General features: G+C 34.4%; 1 protein-coding gene across 5 annotated transcripts in view; it reads left to right on the top strand.

Annotated features, from left to right (window-relative positions):
- Positions 1-16505, top strand: part of LOC125075388 — a 127397-nt gene that overhangs the window by 81172 nt on the left and 29720 nt on the right. For all 5 annotated transcript variants that reach the window (XM_047687287.1, XM_047687162.1, XM_047687207.1 and 2 more), the window contains 9 exons: positions 9640-9754; positions 10284-10421; positions 12954-13071; positions 13143-13273; positions 13358-14442; positions 14638-14855; positions 14936-15109; positions 15462-15613; positions 15991-16131. In XM_047687287.1, coding sequence (XP_047543243.1) covers positions 9665-9754; positions 10284-10421; positions 12954-13071; positions 13143-13273; positions 13358-14442; positions 14638-14855; positions 14936-15109; positions 15462-15613; positions 15991-16131 — 2247 coding nt within the window. In that variant the 5' untranslated portion in view covers positions 9640-9664. The remainder of the gene's footprint in view (positions 1-9639; positions 9755-10283; positions 10422-12953; positions 13072-13142; positions 13274-13357; positions 14443-14637; positions 14856-14935; positions 15110-15461; positions 15614-15990; positions 16132-16505) is intronic.

Below are 16505 nucleotides of genomic sequence, written 5' to 3'. Positions count from 1 at the left end.
CAGAACAACTGAATGGATCTGAGGGCATTCAGCAGAGGGATATTATAATATATGTACATGAGCACAATAGCACATTAATAAATAAATCTCAGAAACTATAAAACCTACAAACTTGAAATTTGACAGGTAGGGTTCTTATAAGGGGGTAAAACGGTTGGAAGTTTGTGTTTTATAAATTTCGCGCGGGTAAAGCCGCGGGTTCAGCTAGTATTATATAAATCGCTGTCGGAAATTGCGGAACGTTGACAGTGGAAATACCAACTACAGATTAATATTTATTCTTTACAAGTTTTGTGTTTGACTGTACCTCTGTATGCCTCTTTTTATTGCCCACGCGTTATGATAATTGTTTGACGTTGTAGGTACATTGCGCCGTGCTACTTGACTTGGGAACTATGTCTCGTATAGTAAATATAATTTTATGTTTGTTGAGCGGAGTCCGTTCAGTGGATAGTCTTATTTCAATGTAGGTACAATTTAGGGAAGAATTTATAGTCTATAATAATATAAATAAAAAACTTTATCTACATACATATTGAGGACTTCCGTGGTCGAGTAGTGTGTACACCGGTTTACATGGGTACGCCACTCCGTGGTCCCGGGTTCTATACCTGGCCGAGTCGATGTAGAAAAAGTTCATTAGTTATCTATGTTGTATTGGTTCTGCGTGTTTGTGGTACCGTCGTTACCACTGTTACCATTGTTACGTTACCACTGTTCTTTTTATCCTTAACACAAGTGCTTTAGCTACTTACGTTGTGATCAGAGTAATGTATGTGATGTTGTCCAATATTTATTTATTTTATACGCTTGAGACTCTGCATCTTCTTCCATCTGCAGTGACAATTGTAGGCGGTCTTCAAAGTAAACATACTTTGTTCAAGCAGTTTTGAATCATCGTACAAGATAAGTTGATTTTTTATGCCATCACGTCATCGTCAGCTTTCAAGATTTCATAAGTAAGATAAAATGGCAGTTTTTACAGAAGAGCACTGCCTTTATATGGTCAAATATTAAAGACTAACTTAACCCTTTGTCACTCTCCGACACAAACGGACACTGAGCAAAAATAACCGTTAAATTAATAAAATACTAACTACTAGTTATAGGTATCATTATTATTACAAACTATTAATAGGTGCAGCTTATTAATAAATAAACCCTATAGCACTCAGCAATAAAATCACCAGAAAGTTTTTTTAGAATTGGTTGACTAGTTCCGGAGATTAAGCCCTACATACAAACAAACAATTTCTTTCTCCTTATAGTATTAGTATAGATTCCATAGTTGATATCCCCGGCTATCTGTATATCAAATCTCCTTTTATAACTTCAGTGACTTAGTCTTGATAAGTTAACAGACAGAGTTACTTTCACATTTATAGTATTAGTAATTGCCGTCAGTTTCGGAAATGATTATCATGTTCCGACTAACTTGGTGGTAGGGCTTTGTGCAAGTCCGTCTGAGTAGGTACCACCCACTCCTCAGATATTCTACTGCCAAACAGCAGTACTCAGTATTGTTGTGTTCTGGTTTGAAGGGTGAGTGAGCCAGTGTAACAACAGGCACAAGGGACGTAACATCTTAGTTCCCAAGGTTGCTGGCGCATTGGTGATGTAAGGAATGGTTAATATTTCTTACGACGCCATTGTCTATGGGCGGTGGTGACCACTTACCATCAGGTGGCCCATTTGATCGTCCGCCAACCGATAACATAAAAAAACTGATGTGATAATACTGATTGCTCATTGGTCGCCTGTTTCGTCATCGTTTGCCATCCAGTGTTTATTGAGATTAAATTCTAATTAGTCACCTGACTTTCGACCAAGTTTCAGATCTATAGGTGTTTTATTTTTAATTTTTATGTCATATAGGTATCCTTAACGCTGAATGGGACTCATGATGGCCAATCATTATTTGATATCATCACTGTCCATAGACATTGTGTTGTTAAGAAATATTGATTTATCTTATCATCATGCGCCGCCAACGTTGGGACTAAGATGTTATAACACTGGCTCACTCATCCTTCAAACCGGAACACAACAATATTATTTTTATTGTTATTTAGCGGTAGAATATATGATGAGGATGGTACCTACCCAGGTAGGCTAGCACAAAGCCGTACCACCAAGTGTGTATAAATTACATCGATTAAGTAATAAATAACGATAAACGATAATATCTCTGGGTTACAAATTTATTATTAATATTTATATTAAACTTGTATCAGCTGTTGCTATTAACTGACTTGTTTTAATTGTTAATTGACTAGTATTTATAAGTAATACTAATTAGCCGCCTGTCCGAATCCCAATTACGGTAATGTTACGAAAGGATTCCGTAATGTTTCGTGACCCGTAATTAATAGTGATTATCAAATATTATGTTCGCTATTGTTTTTAATACTTACGTTAAACCGTCACGATCGTTTTGTTGTTGAATACGGTCGCTTTCACGAATATGATTGATAATATTATCGTAAATAACTCAAATTATTATAACTAGTTTCCAAGCCAGACTTCATATATGGGAGTACGTGTAAGATTAAGGGGATAGAAACTACCCTATATGCTATTCGAAACTGTAAAATATATCTATGCCAAATTTCTTTCAAATCAGTTTAGCCGCGCGTGATTTAGTTTATGCTCCATACCTTATCCTCAAAGGGAGTGGAGGCCTTAGCCCAGCAGTGGGAAATTTACAGGCAGCTAATGTATGTAATGTAATGTAGTGATTTAGTAAAAAACACCCATCCAAACTTTCGCATTTATAATTGACCAAATCGTGATGGCCCAGTGGTTAGAAGACTTGAATCTGACCCGTTGATTCCTAGTTCGAACCCGGGTAAATACCTTTGATTTTTCATGTTCTTAGTTTATAATTCATCTCATGCTCAGCGATGGGATCTTTACAAGTCGATACTTATATTTACAAACAACAGACATGCGACTCAATCGGCTCCCTAATTGTACTATATTTGCGTATAAACACTCGTAGGGTGTGACGCTGTATTTCATGCTCTCAGCTCGCGTTATTTCCTGGAGTTAACACAAAGGAACAAAGGAACTCAACCAGTCCTATCCAGCTGATGCAATTTGAGGCGACGTAGAATTTAGAAATATGTTAATAATGGTCTTATATTTAATCCTACAATTATCTTTATAGAGAAATCATTGAAGGTAGTAAAGCCTTCGTTTCCCTTCCAGTCACTCTCTAGTTATGCCTATTTAAAGCGGAACGAGTTGTTCTGTATAGTGGCTCTTATTCTCTTCGCATATCGTCGTCAAACATAAATATGACATTGCTGTTTCGCAGTATTTAACTGCGAGGTGTAGTTACCTACCTATGAGAGTAGCATTCTACACAAGCTAAATAATAACAGCGGAATTATAAACGTCGCCAAATGAGTGTAACGCTGATCTACATTAATTGTGTTACGACGTAAAATCATTTTCTCTGTTATTAAATGCACTCGAGCGAAACCGGGATGATTTGCTTGTAATGAATAAAGAAATTATGACCAAACCGTTATTGTATCCGATTTTAGATAAAAATAAAAAACATTCAAAATCAAAATACTCTATTCAAGTAGTCTTTACCACTATTGAATTCCAATTCGGTTCGGAATGTAGATTATACCGAGAAGAACTGGCATGAAACTAATTAATCCAACATTTGTCATGTATTTTTTAGTTTTTTTTATTATTAAACTGGAAGGGTTTCTAGCACCGTGTAGGTACTCTGACCTCCTAGTAATATTTTTAGAAATCTTTTAGTTCTCACCTGAATCCCACGCCTTAGAGAAGCTTACATAAAATATAAACACAAAAAAGGAAATATATCGTTATATTAATATTATATACAAAAAGCACCTTTTATTATCAGTGAATATATTGCGATCGAACCTTGTTATTATCACTACGTTTAAATGCATATAAGGAAAGTGTCTCGCATCGTGCGCGGGCGCAACGCGAAGACATTTCTCTGTGAATAGAGAAAATGCTCCATTGCTATGCACTTTTGCCTTCATTAGTTAGGGTTGCCCCTCAATAGTCACAAATTGAAATGAAAACACATATAATATCCTTCATAGTTTTGAAATCTAGTAATTATCACGAGAACAAGATAAAAGTTATTAGAAAACATGAATGCTAAATGAAGGTTGCAGGTTCAAATCCGGGAAAGCGCCATTGAATTTGAAGCAAATCGTCGTAAAGAAACGGACATGAGTCCGATGACAATCTGCTACATGTATGTCTACCAACCCATATTGGAATAGGGTGGAAGAATAAGCGGAACCAAACGTGTTCCTCAAAAGCACTTAGCCTAACCGCAGTACACGCCCAAAAGCATTCCTAATGCACAAATGCAAACACATGCACAATAAACGTGTTACTTTGCACTTTATCCTGCTATATCACTAGCAAATACTGTTATTGAGCGTTTATTTATTAATGTGCATCACATGGTAACTTCGTTAGTCGAAATTCTGCCACATGTGTATTCCACCAACCCGCATTGTATTGAATATGCTCCAAACCTTCTCCTCAAAGGGAGAGGAGGCCTTTAGCCCAGCAGTGGGAAAATTAACAGGCTGCTAATGCTATGCTAATGCTACATGGTAACTAGTACACAGATTTCCAATAAACCAAACAAGCCGATACCTTATATTCCGAGTCGGCACAAAAAAACCTCTGTAAATAGTAAAATAATTAATTCGAATTCAAGAATAAGTATTCCACCAAAGAGCAGATTTTACAGAGAGACACAAAATCGATGCGATAAAAATTAAATAAACGTCGTATGTCCTAGTCATAGTCATTCTGTTGGTATTATTGGTATTGTGACAAAAGGCACTAGGGACGTAACCTCTTAGCTCCCAAGGTTGGCGGCGCTTTGATGATAGGAGGAATGATCATGATATTTGCAACTCTACCAAAACCTAAGGGCAGTCGTGACAATCCACTCAACTCTGTATGAAGTTAAAAATAAGTTCATATATAAATATGTTTATTAATTATTGCAACTAGTTTAGATGTATTTTTATAAAATAATTAAACATATCATGAACTCTCAAATAGAGTAGGGAGAGCGATACATACAAATGTACGTCAAACGTCGTTTGGCCGTCCCGATGATAAAGCCTTTGTTAGTGATAGCAGTAGATAAATATCAACCATTCCTTTCTCTGTAAATGGGTTACTTGCTAGATCTAAGATGTCATATCCGTTCTCTTCATGTATTTAGCTCATTAGGTAGTACAGAAATATAAATTAATGCTCTTCAGAACCAGAATACCTGACGAGTACGGGGTACGTACCTTTTTTTCTTTGTGTTTGATAAAAGTAAAATCTATATAATAATCCATACCTTGTATACGATACTTTTATTTCGCTGATAAAGTTTTCGTAATCATTTCAGTAAATTAGTAGCGAGTAATGTATGTATGTTATTCTCAAATCGAGCAATGGGATAATATTACTACAATGTTTAAGGAAATTTATTATCTAATTACGACATCGATATTTTTTTATTTAATAAAGAACACATACGATAAAATGTTTAAATTTATTTTCGTTTGTTTTGTACATTTTGGCAACCCTATTGACCACTTTAAGTCCGGGTATTTAAACTTTTACTCTATATGCTTTTCTCATTTGTGTCGCCGTTACCACTAATAATGACACTCGTCACAGAACGACACTCTAAGAGCCGTTTGAGCGATAGAATTTCACCGATTTTATGTATTTCTATTCAATACGTTTAATAATAATGATATACAAGAATTAAGATTGAAACTTCATAGTGTAAGCCGATAAAACATTCTTGCCCAGTTTTAGACTTTAAACCTTCAAATGTTTTTCTGTACTTCTTTTAATAGACTTTCATTAAATGCTTATTGTTAAACACAAACGTATGTTGAACAAAGGCGGGTTTGTGTTAAAACTATTCTCTAGTCGCATAGGAGCAGCATCGTCTAGTAACCTAATACATTCTTCTGAAGGGGTGCTAACTTTGTTATTGTGTGGTTAGTCTTAAATACCAGGCAACTTTATCTATGACGTAACTCGTTTTTAATCTTAAATCTTGTTATATTGTAATACTTGCATAACTACTAGAGTATTTATATCCGTAAATAAATTTCCAATACAACGATATACCCACAACAATTGTCCAAACAAAACCGCCATCGTCTCATACATTATATTTAGCAATTTTTTTTTCAAACGAACGTTTTATTATTACGAATACGTACAAACAATTGCAATACAGTGATTATCGCGTCAATCAGCTGTCCGCGCTGTTAATGGCTCTGTATGAAAGCATTCGTCCCACTTAAACAACAATAATTAAAATATAAACAAAGCGTGTTTCACAATAGCCTAAAATTATTATAGTAACGTACTACGAGTATTAATTTGATAGTTCAATTTACATAGTTTATTAGTAGTAACCACTGGGCCATCTCGGCTATCTCGGTGATTTCGGGTTCAAACCCAGGCAGGCACCACTGAAATTTCATGTGCTTAATTTGTGTTTATAATTCATCTAGTGCTCGGCGGTGAAGGAAAACATCGTGAGGAAACCTGCATGTGTCTAATTTCAACGAAATTCTGCCACATGTGTATTCCGCCAACCCGCATTGGAGCAGCGTGGTGGAATATGCTCCAAACCTTCTCCTCAAAGGGAGAGGAGGCCTTTATCCCAGCAGTGGGACATTTACGGGCTGCTAATACTAATTAGTAGTAATGTGTGATCCGTCACTAGAAAAACTATAAATATCAGAAAGTTGAATACAACACTGGTGACATGCGAACACAGAATTATTAAATACAGAAACATTTATATTTTTGAACGAATATAATAAATAAATAGCCTTTTATTTCTCGCATCAGTTACAGTTGATTACGATATATACATTATAATTATAATATTAGATAATAATGTGCATGAATAATCAAGTTATGGGTATAATGTTAATGGTACAGGCATGCAAGAATCTCTCTTATGTGAGGGTGAAGGCATCAATAGTTAAGTTAAGGTTATATTGGTTATAACCTTAACTTGGCCCATTTTTCGACAATAACAATCAATCAAATTTATTTTTATCAAGCATGAAATCAATCTGATGGTTACCGTACATATTCTACCCTACTCGTGAAGGTGCGCTCGTTCAGCTCAAATTAATAAATCTATACTCTATAATAAATAATAAATATTGGACAACATCACATACATTATTCTGATCCCAATGTAAGTAGCTAAAGCACTTGTGTTATGGAAATGAGAAGTAACGACGGTAACACAAGCACCCAGACCCAAGACAACATAGAAAACTAATGAACTTTATTTACGTCGACACGGCCGGGAATCGAACTCGGTACCTAGGAGTGGCGTATTGTATCTTACTAATATTATAAATGCGAAAGAAACTCTGTCTGTCCGATGCTAGATTGATGTCTTTCACGGACAAACTACTGAACCGAATTTGATAAAATTAGGCATAAAGTAAGCCCGAACTCCAAGGAAAGGAACACGCTTATTAATGCCTAACACGTGACGACCACCCACGTAAACACGAGCGAAGCCGCGGGCTACAACTCGTTTTTATTAAAATAGATTTAACAATTCGTGAATGAATACTATACCGCGTGATACGGATGTATGCGCAGATAGATACAGAAAAAGCAAATAATAAAGACTCTCAAACTATATAAATATAAAGTTTCATTAAGAAACAAATATACTAATATTAAAGTTAGAACCGTCAGACCTTGAAATAATTGTAAAAATAACATAATGATTAACTACCAGTTAGTAGTTATCTAATAAACAGTATAAGTGTGTCGCATATAAATGTTGATTTGTTTACAAACGATGCACTGCGCACCGGCGCACCGGCGCGGGCGCACGTGACCTTGACACTACAACCTGCGCGTTGCTGAGTTAGGTCACGCGGGGCGCGCGTACACGTTGTCATACGACACGATTAAATTACAACAGTACAACGATCGGATTCTAAGGCTAATTAATTAGTATAACATCTTAAACTTTACCAATCAAATTATGATATAAATAAAATTATATTAATTTCAGCATATTTCCAACCTTAAGGACTGATTATATCGGGCAGGAAATGTTATGATGTCATTCTGACGGATTTCTGTCACAACAGCTATTCTTACTGGAGAAAAGTCAAAACCGCGGGCGATATTATTGAAATCTGAACCTTATAGAGTAGCCTTTTGTAGAACGAGTTTTCAATTTGGCTTATATCAATTAACTGCATATAACTATACAAGTTTAAGTTATAATTTAAAATTACATAATATCCTACAAGTTTCTAATACATTTAAATGATACCTCATTAGCGCCTAGTGAGCCCTTTCACTCATAAATCTGAGATTATTAAAATAATTATATCTTTATTAAACCTCACATAACGCTTGACATAGGATGGACAATAAAATAAGTCGTAACTTTTTATTGGTTTTGGATAGTTAGGATAACATAAAATCATGGGTGGGCCTTCGTCATACCAAATATTTTAGAACACAAATAAAAAAAAAAATAGGAGTTTGTGATGAATGATGATAATTCCATTATTTGAATTTGTTATATTTTTTTAGTTCGCACTAAAGCTGTCTAAAGCTTTTAAATCATCCTTATTATGCCAGTTTATTTTTAGTTTTGTATTTTATTTAATTATTTGTTTACTACGTGCACATTTATGAAACAACTTTACATATGTTTCATTCTCTGACAATTTTCGACATTGACTAATGACCTAATCGGCGATGTGTGATAAAACTTTATGAATAAATTTTACTTTTAAATATGACTTAATCCATAAAAGTTGATTTTTGATAGTTTTATAACTTCGATACAACTCAACTGAAGAGAAAGTTAAGCTTCAATTAATTGTAATTTCTTAGATTTATTATATAAATTATGACTCTTCGAAGGGACACAGTAATCTTTAATGATATCCTCTTATCATTAATACTATCCGAGTGGAATTTTACAACTTTCCACTGTCCGCACGGTTTATAGTAATCCTATTAAAATAACAATTAGATATTTAAATTGAATAGAGCTAAGATGGCCTGGTGGTTTAAAGATCTGAATTTTAACCAGAGATCGAAGGTTCGAAACCGGACAAGTACCACTGATTTTTATTTGTGTTTAATTTGCGTATATATCGCGCTCGCGCCATATTTAACTTATTTGTATTCAACGTACATTGTAGCAACTTGATGCCGGTGCAGAATTACTTGATTCTTTAATTTAAACTCGTTGACTCGTAGGAATTATATGTGATTCGTAATTCAATATGAACAATTATATTATGATGTCTCGTTTATTACAGACAAACAGCACGTTTCGTTTACTCTTATGCTATTTATATAAGTAAAATAAAAGCGTTATATAAACTGCATGAGAGAAGGATTTAGTAAAATTTTACAGCAGACTGCTTGCCTTACACTAACTCCTCTAATAATTCCCGTGGTTTTGATCCCTACCAACATACGGTCAAGTACCTTAATTGTATTTGAAATAGTTTTGTACTCTGCCAGATACTTATATTTTAATGTATATCTTAATAAATAAATAATAAATTAACTATTTTTCAGATGAAGCCGTAGAAGGAAGCGTAGTATGGGCCAGGCAGGCAGCCAGCCGGGCGCGGATCAGCGCGCCCGACGAGCCCACACGCTGCCTCATGAGCCACTGCGACACGCACCGAAGGTACCAATTTTTCCTACAAAAAATATCTAACCAATTGTTTGGTAGAGATAGATATACTAATAGATAAACTATATATACTTATATACTTGATTATTGTCACACACACACACTAATCTCCGAATAAACGGGACTTTTACTTGCCATATTTTCCATAAAGAAAAAAAATGGGATAAGTTATTTATATTTATGTTTGTAATCAGTTCATTAATTTGATTACTTAGCTTCCATAAACATAATAGTTTCGTTAGTGATCCATCTTCTGATGTCATTGCATTCTGGTGATAATATTGACCGATTTCGGCCGCAGCGGTCGTTGTCAAAGGAAACTGTTCACCTGCACAGGACATTGATAGTGTACAAACAAAATTGCACTCTCTTCTCCCGCACTAAACGGCAAAATGAATGTTGGAAGAGTTCAGACGTAGGGCCAACGGCTTTACTCGTATATACATTCAGGTGCAATAGAGTGTAAACAATACTAAACTCAGATTATAATTATTCTCATATAATATATAAATAAATTTTCCAGGTATTACCGGTACTTACGGAGTCACCACGATTGCGGAGCACGGACAATGGAGCTATTTTGCATTCGGGTGGGACCATCAGTGGACGTAGACCTGGGTCGCTGCTGCAAGAGAGCTCCAGATTACCACACGGCCATGTGGTAACCAAATTTGATCATTGAAATTATTTCACTTAACAAGCAATCCTCGACTGCCTGGCAGATTAGTATATTTTAATGTAAAAACTAATTATGCATCACGAGCTTTTATTTCATTAATTACCTGCTTATTCCTAAATAAGTTACCAAATTATAAAAAAAAAAAAATATTAAAATTCAGTGAATTATTTTATAATTAGGTTAATATTTTTGAACCATCTAATATATATAATAGTTGTGGCTGAATCCAAAATATTGCACTATGAAAAATTAACTAACATTTTCCCAACAGTTTTTATTCAAATAGAATTATACAAGTTGTATATAAATCACAAGAGCAATCACTTTGACTTCGCTTTGAATCAATCGACTGTTTACTTCTGTAATGTCGGCACTTCAATTGGCTTAGTGTGTTTGTGTAGCGATATCGCATTTACGACCAAATATTTGCCAGCAAATATTACAAACACGTCATCAACACATGGACTTAACCTTTACATGACTTAAACATGCCAAAATATTTGCTAAATACAATGATCACAAAAAATGAACGAAACACGAGGCCGGCGCAAATATTTGCATAGTTTAACTCTGTAGTGTGATAAAACTGTATTGGCTATATTTATGCAAATTAATATATTAGTATTATGGTTGTTTTATAGAAACTCAGTAGTATCTTGGTAGCAGAGGTTTATGGAAGCCTGCTTTAGGTACCACCCACACAATAATTATTCTACCTCCAAACAAGTGAGCCAATGTAACAGGTACACGGGACATATCATTTTATTTCCCAAGATTGGTGGTGCATTGTTGTTCTAAGGTAAAGTTAATATTTAACAATATGGTGACCACTCTTACCATCAATTGGCCTATTTGCCCGTCCGCATTATTATTTTATATTAAAAAACAAGACTCTTTTTTGCCAATTAATGAAATTTGCCGGTTATTCGATATAATTATATTGTCGATTTTTAACCAAGTGATTGTTACTTTTGTGAATATTCCCGGATCACAATACACATTTTTTTTCCCATATCATTGATCTAATGATGCAGGTGACATTAAGTCAAAAGTGGAATAACGTAACAGCTACTAATAAACACTTCGAATTTAGCTTTCTTTTGATTTCTTTTGTAGAGCAATTATTACACGAATTAATACAACACATACCAAAATATATTATCACAATTAATTATAAACAAAACTCATTATAGTGTTCGATAATTCCAATAATAATAATTAATTTATCATTACAACAAAATATAGTAAAAGTTCACAACAGTAAAAAATAATTACGAGGCTTTTAAAGTAACTGATGTCTCAAGACGCACTTTGTAACTTGCAATGCTCCTTAGACAATAAGCTCGTAAACCTTTCAACGGTCGTTCTCAGCCCTTTCCGCTATGAAATGCTTTTAGTTAAAAGGATTTCATTTACCGTGACAGTGCTGTACAACTATTCTCTAAGACAAACTCACTAACCGCACAACACGATCGTGAAATGTCAGTAAGTGATTTGTGACATTGTCTATAGTAAATAATTATAACATTTAAAGTATTCCTGAATCAAAATAGAGCATCGATGTAAGTCGGTTTTCAATGTTTTATGAATGTGATACGAGTACGAATTGAATTATTACAGACTAGCATGTTGATGTTAACGGTTTTACAGTCAGATGGAAATACGTAAATAGAAACGATTTTACGAATATTAACAACTAACGATCTTAGTTCTTGTAAACATTTTTTATTTTAAATAAAAAAGTTTTTCATTCGCGCGTTACTGACACATTTATTCGGGATCGCTGCAAAATAAACTTTTCTTTTCATATTTATATTTAAATTCGAAATTATAGTTAAATTATTGATACTTAAATTAATTATAGTTACAAAATTTAGAAAGCGTACATCTTAACGAATGATTACCGCTCAAACCTAGGCAAGAGCACTGAATATTCTTGCGCCTAATTTTTGTTTAACATCTCTTGCTCGGTGGTGAAGGAAAACATCTCAAAGAAACCTGCAGAGACTGAATTCAATGAAATTCTGCCATATCTGTATTTTTACCAACCCGCATTGGAACAGCGTTTTGAAATAAGCCCCAAACTTTTTTTCTTGAGGAGATAGAATGCCTTGGCTCAGCAATGGAACATTTACAGGCTATTTCTATTATAGATAACATCTCAGATTTAAGAAACACATAATCTAACGCTTAGTTTCTTTTGCCGATACCCAGCTACCGTACCCAAATCATATGCATATTACTTCACCTACCCTTGGCTTTTCGACAGTGAGGCTGGTTATAAAATAAAGACTGCTAGATAAAAAAAAACATGATATCAACAGGAACAAAAAACTTTGTAGCTACGAAGATAATAATTGCAAGTTAACGAGAATTTTTTAATATTTATTACGTGATTTTTTTCGTAGTTCCATAGTTACATATAAGATACAAAATTTACTAGAACAATATAAATTTTAGAATATAAATAATCTTACCTGTTTCACTAATATTTTTGTATTTTTCTGATTACAGCATTCGAATGTGTACAGATCAAGGTCTGCGGGAGGTTCCGGTGAGAGTGATATCAGATCGAGAGAAAGAGATCCTCTACATCGATCTCATACAAATCTCGACCTTAGGCATAATGAAGGTAAGCTTCAATTCTCTTCCAAATTAGATTAACCATTGTATCAAAATATTTAAATGTTATATATGTTTTAGCGAATAATTTGAGTAAACGATTCGGGTCTGAGCCAGACCTTAGAATAGAAGAAGAGCAACAGAAACCTAGGTGTAATAATAATAAAAATTTTCGTAAAAAATATCGAGCACCCCCACCACCGAGCAACGATGTAAGTATGGCGATTTTGTAAGATTTTTTTTTTTGATCCATTTATAAATATTATTTACTTCAAAAAGATATATTATTTTTATAGTATCGAGAAGGTTCTTCGCCAGATTCCAGCGCAGGGAACGCGAAAATCGAACCACAAAGAAAACTTAGGTTATTCAGAACTAGAAACGAGACCAAAAAACTTAATGGCCACATTGATTCAAAGATCCCAGTATATAAAAATACTTATACTGACTTCAAATCTTTAGACTTTAACGACCACTTTGAAAGAAGGTATAAATCACCTTTTAAAGACAAAGAGCCGTGTTTCAGTTATGCGGATAATAAAGACATGGTCCAAAGCACGACTTCACTTAAAAAAGAGGAACGATTACTTCAAACGAAACAAGACTATAGAAAAACAAGGACAGACAGAATAAGTGGATGTAGAGCAAAAACTTCGAAGACTAGCGAACAAAGTGAAGCGTGGAAAACGCCTCTTTTGAACAGAAACTTCAGACATTCTGAAAGATTCAAAAAGGATAATAATGAACAACCTTTGTTAAGAAGAGAGAAGACTTTCGATGAAACTCTTACAATTAGTGAAAGAGAAAACGAGTCACCTAGAGCTTTACACGAAAAAAAAATTAAAGCTATAGGCGAAGAATTAAGTAACAAACTAAGCCCGTTGGGCCAAAGAAACCAGCCTTTGAGGAAATCTCTTCCTTCATTACTAAGTAAAGGTAACGAAGAAAAAGATGAGTTTCAAGAAGAACTAAAGAAGGCGACCAGTAGGATAAGAAAAGAGTTAGGAAGTAAATTAACTGTAAGCGATAATAAACCTAGTCAAAACGATAAAACGAGTACGCAGAAACCAAACCCAACGAAATCGGTAACACAGAGCAAAGTCACAGAATCTAGTCTTAAATCATCAACTAATAAACAAGATTCTAAACCCGCCATTAATAATATCAATAGAAGGCCATTAAGTCGAATAAATGAAGCTAAACCTAAAGCGACGCCGCAAAACAAAATCAACAAGATAAACGAAGTCAGTAAATATAAATTTGAAAGTAAAGAAAATATGAGTACAATGCCAGATAGGGGGCAAGCGTCAGGGAAGGAATCAACTCCTGAACATTCACCTACAAGAAAGAGAGAGAACACAAATATTGTCGTTCAAGAAAAGTACGTTTTAAACACTTATTGCTAACTTTGCTTTCTTTGACATACTACAAATATTTTTATCAGAAACATGTTGTAAAATGGTCATATTCTGTATTTTCTTGGTTAAGCCAAGAAAACCCTTAGTTATTATTCAACTATTATTTTTGTATTAACACCGTCGACGTTGTTTGAATACTTATTTTATTAACTTTTCAGACAAAGGCCAGCACCATCCAAGCAATTTTATTTTGGCATGATTGAGAGTAAAAAAATGGAACCTCAAGATCACTTAAAAGACTTCCCTGGTCTTGGAAGTCCAATTATTGAAGAATTAAGTAATTTCCATCTAATAGAGAAGAAGCTTTTTGGATACCACGAAGAAGATGAGATGGAGAAATTCAACGAAAAACTCAAAGAAGATTGTAAAAGAAATTGTAAATGGCACTACTATTTAAAAAATTCGTAATATACAATTACTATAATACTAAACTCATCTAATAAATATATCCCACAGTATCATCAGAATCAGCTCTATCATCCGACGGGTCAGAAGGAGAAGGATCAGACGGTTCTCTGGGCATTGCATTAAGGTTACGACCGACCTTGCCTAAGAAACTACCCAACACATCGCGTTTCTCTCCAGCGGCTGCTTGGAGACAGCTTGCAAGCCTGGATGCACATCTTGCCGGTAAGATCCAAAGATCAATTCATAGATAAGCTTTTTTTAAAGAATAAATACGATTTACTTTCGTGAAATGTTAACACATTTTTTATATACATGTAAGTACGAATATGCTATAAATTTAATGGTTATTATAGTCAATTTCATTACTGTTATCACCCCCCAGTAATTGGCACGTGAATTAGGAAGTCCGTTTTTTAAATTTGTGTATCCTACCTATATTAAAATTTTTCCTCTAATGTCCTTTCATTAATGATCATTCATTTCGTACTCAACGATAGAATAAAGATACGTTTACTATATGACATTTCTTATTTATATGTAGCATAATTCTTATCGCTCATTGTTATTATTTCAGAAAGCCAACCATTAGCCGTAGAAACAAAGATGTCAGCCGACGTATCAGCAGAGTCATCTCCTAGATCAGAGCAATCAGCCGATAAATCTGGTGACTCGGGAATATCTGGAGACCACGGTCATAGCGATCATAGGATAGACTCGCCCAGACATGTCAGTTTGAATATATAACGTATTATAATATAATCAATAATTAAAAAAAAAAAACAAAATACTTTTTTCGAACTCTTTTACAAGCACTTTTGAATCGTAATTTTATACAACTGTATTAAACCTAAAGTTACCACCAGTTAGGAATTTAGATTCTACCGAGAAGAATCGGCAAGTAACTCAGTAGTGTTGTTAACATATATGTCTATCAAAGACATATAAAGACGACTTACGGGTTTTCCATTATTTATAAATAGAAGTGATTTTAAATTAAACAGTGTGATGTCATAATGAAAACATCGTATTGAATTAAACATACATATATATACGTACATATATCCTGCTTCGTGACTTATAATATTTCTTGAATGAATATATAGGCAGTCGATCAAGCAGCAACCTGGACGCCTCAGCAGGACCTGGGCGACAGCAGCTCGGACGGCGCGGGACAGGAGCTGCCCGCCGTCACGTACAGCCCCGCACAGACCTTCAGCCTCAGCCTGCCGCGGGACCAGGACAAAGTGAGCAGGGCTTGGGGAGTTGTACTCGGGATGTTAGGGATGTCTGAGATGATTTATGGTGATGTTGTTTCCTATCCTATCTTGATTTATTAAAATATAGGGAACTAATATGTTGAAATATACCGTAGATACCTTTAAAGCTATAAATTGATATTATTAATTTTATGTTCTAATTATAATTTTATTCTACATCGTTAAGATCAAGGAACGTGTAACCGACATATAGGCTGCCTATAAAGGTCCCTTAAATATGCTAGAAATAAAAAAATACGATCAAGGATTTTAAGTCACTTTAATTAAATATATACGAATACTTCTGAGTTAAAAATTAATGCAAATAAGCAATAATTAAACATAAAACTAGAAAATTAAAC

Source organism: Vanessa atalanta, chromosome 1 (genome assembly GCF_905147765.1).
Source record: "Vanessa atalanta chromosome 1, ilVanAtal1.2, whole genome shotgun sequence".
Classification (NCBI taxonomy): domain Eukaryota; kingdom Metazoa; phylum Arthropoda; class Insecta; order Lepidoptera; family Nymphalidae; genus Vanessa; species Vanessa atalanta.
This window is presented reverse-complemented; position numbering and strand designations above follow the sequence as displayed.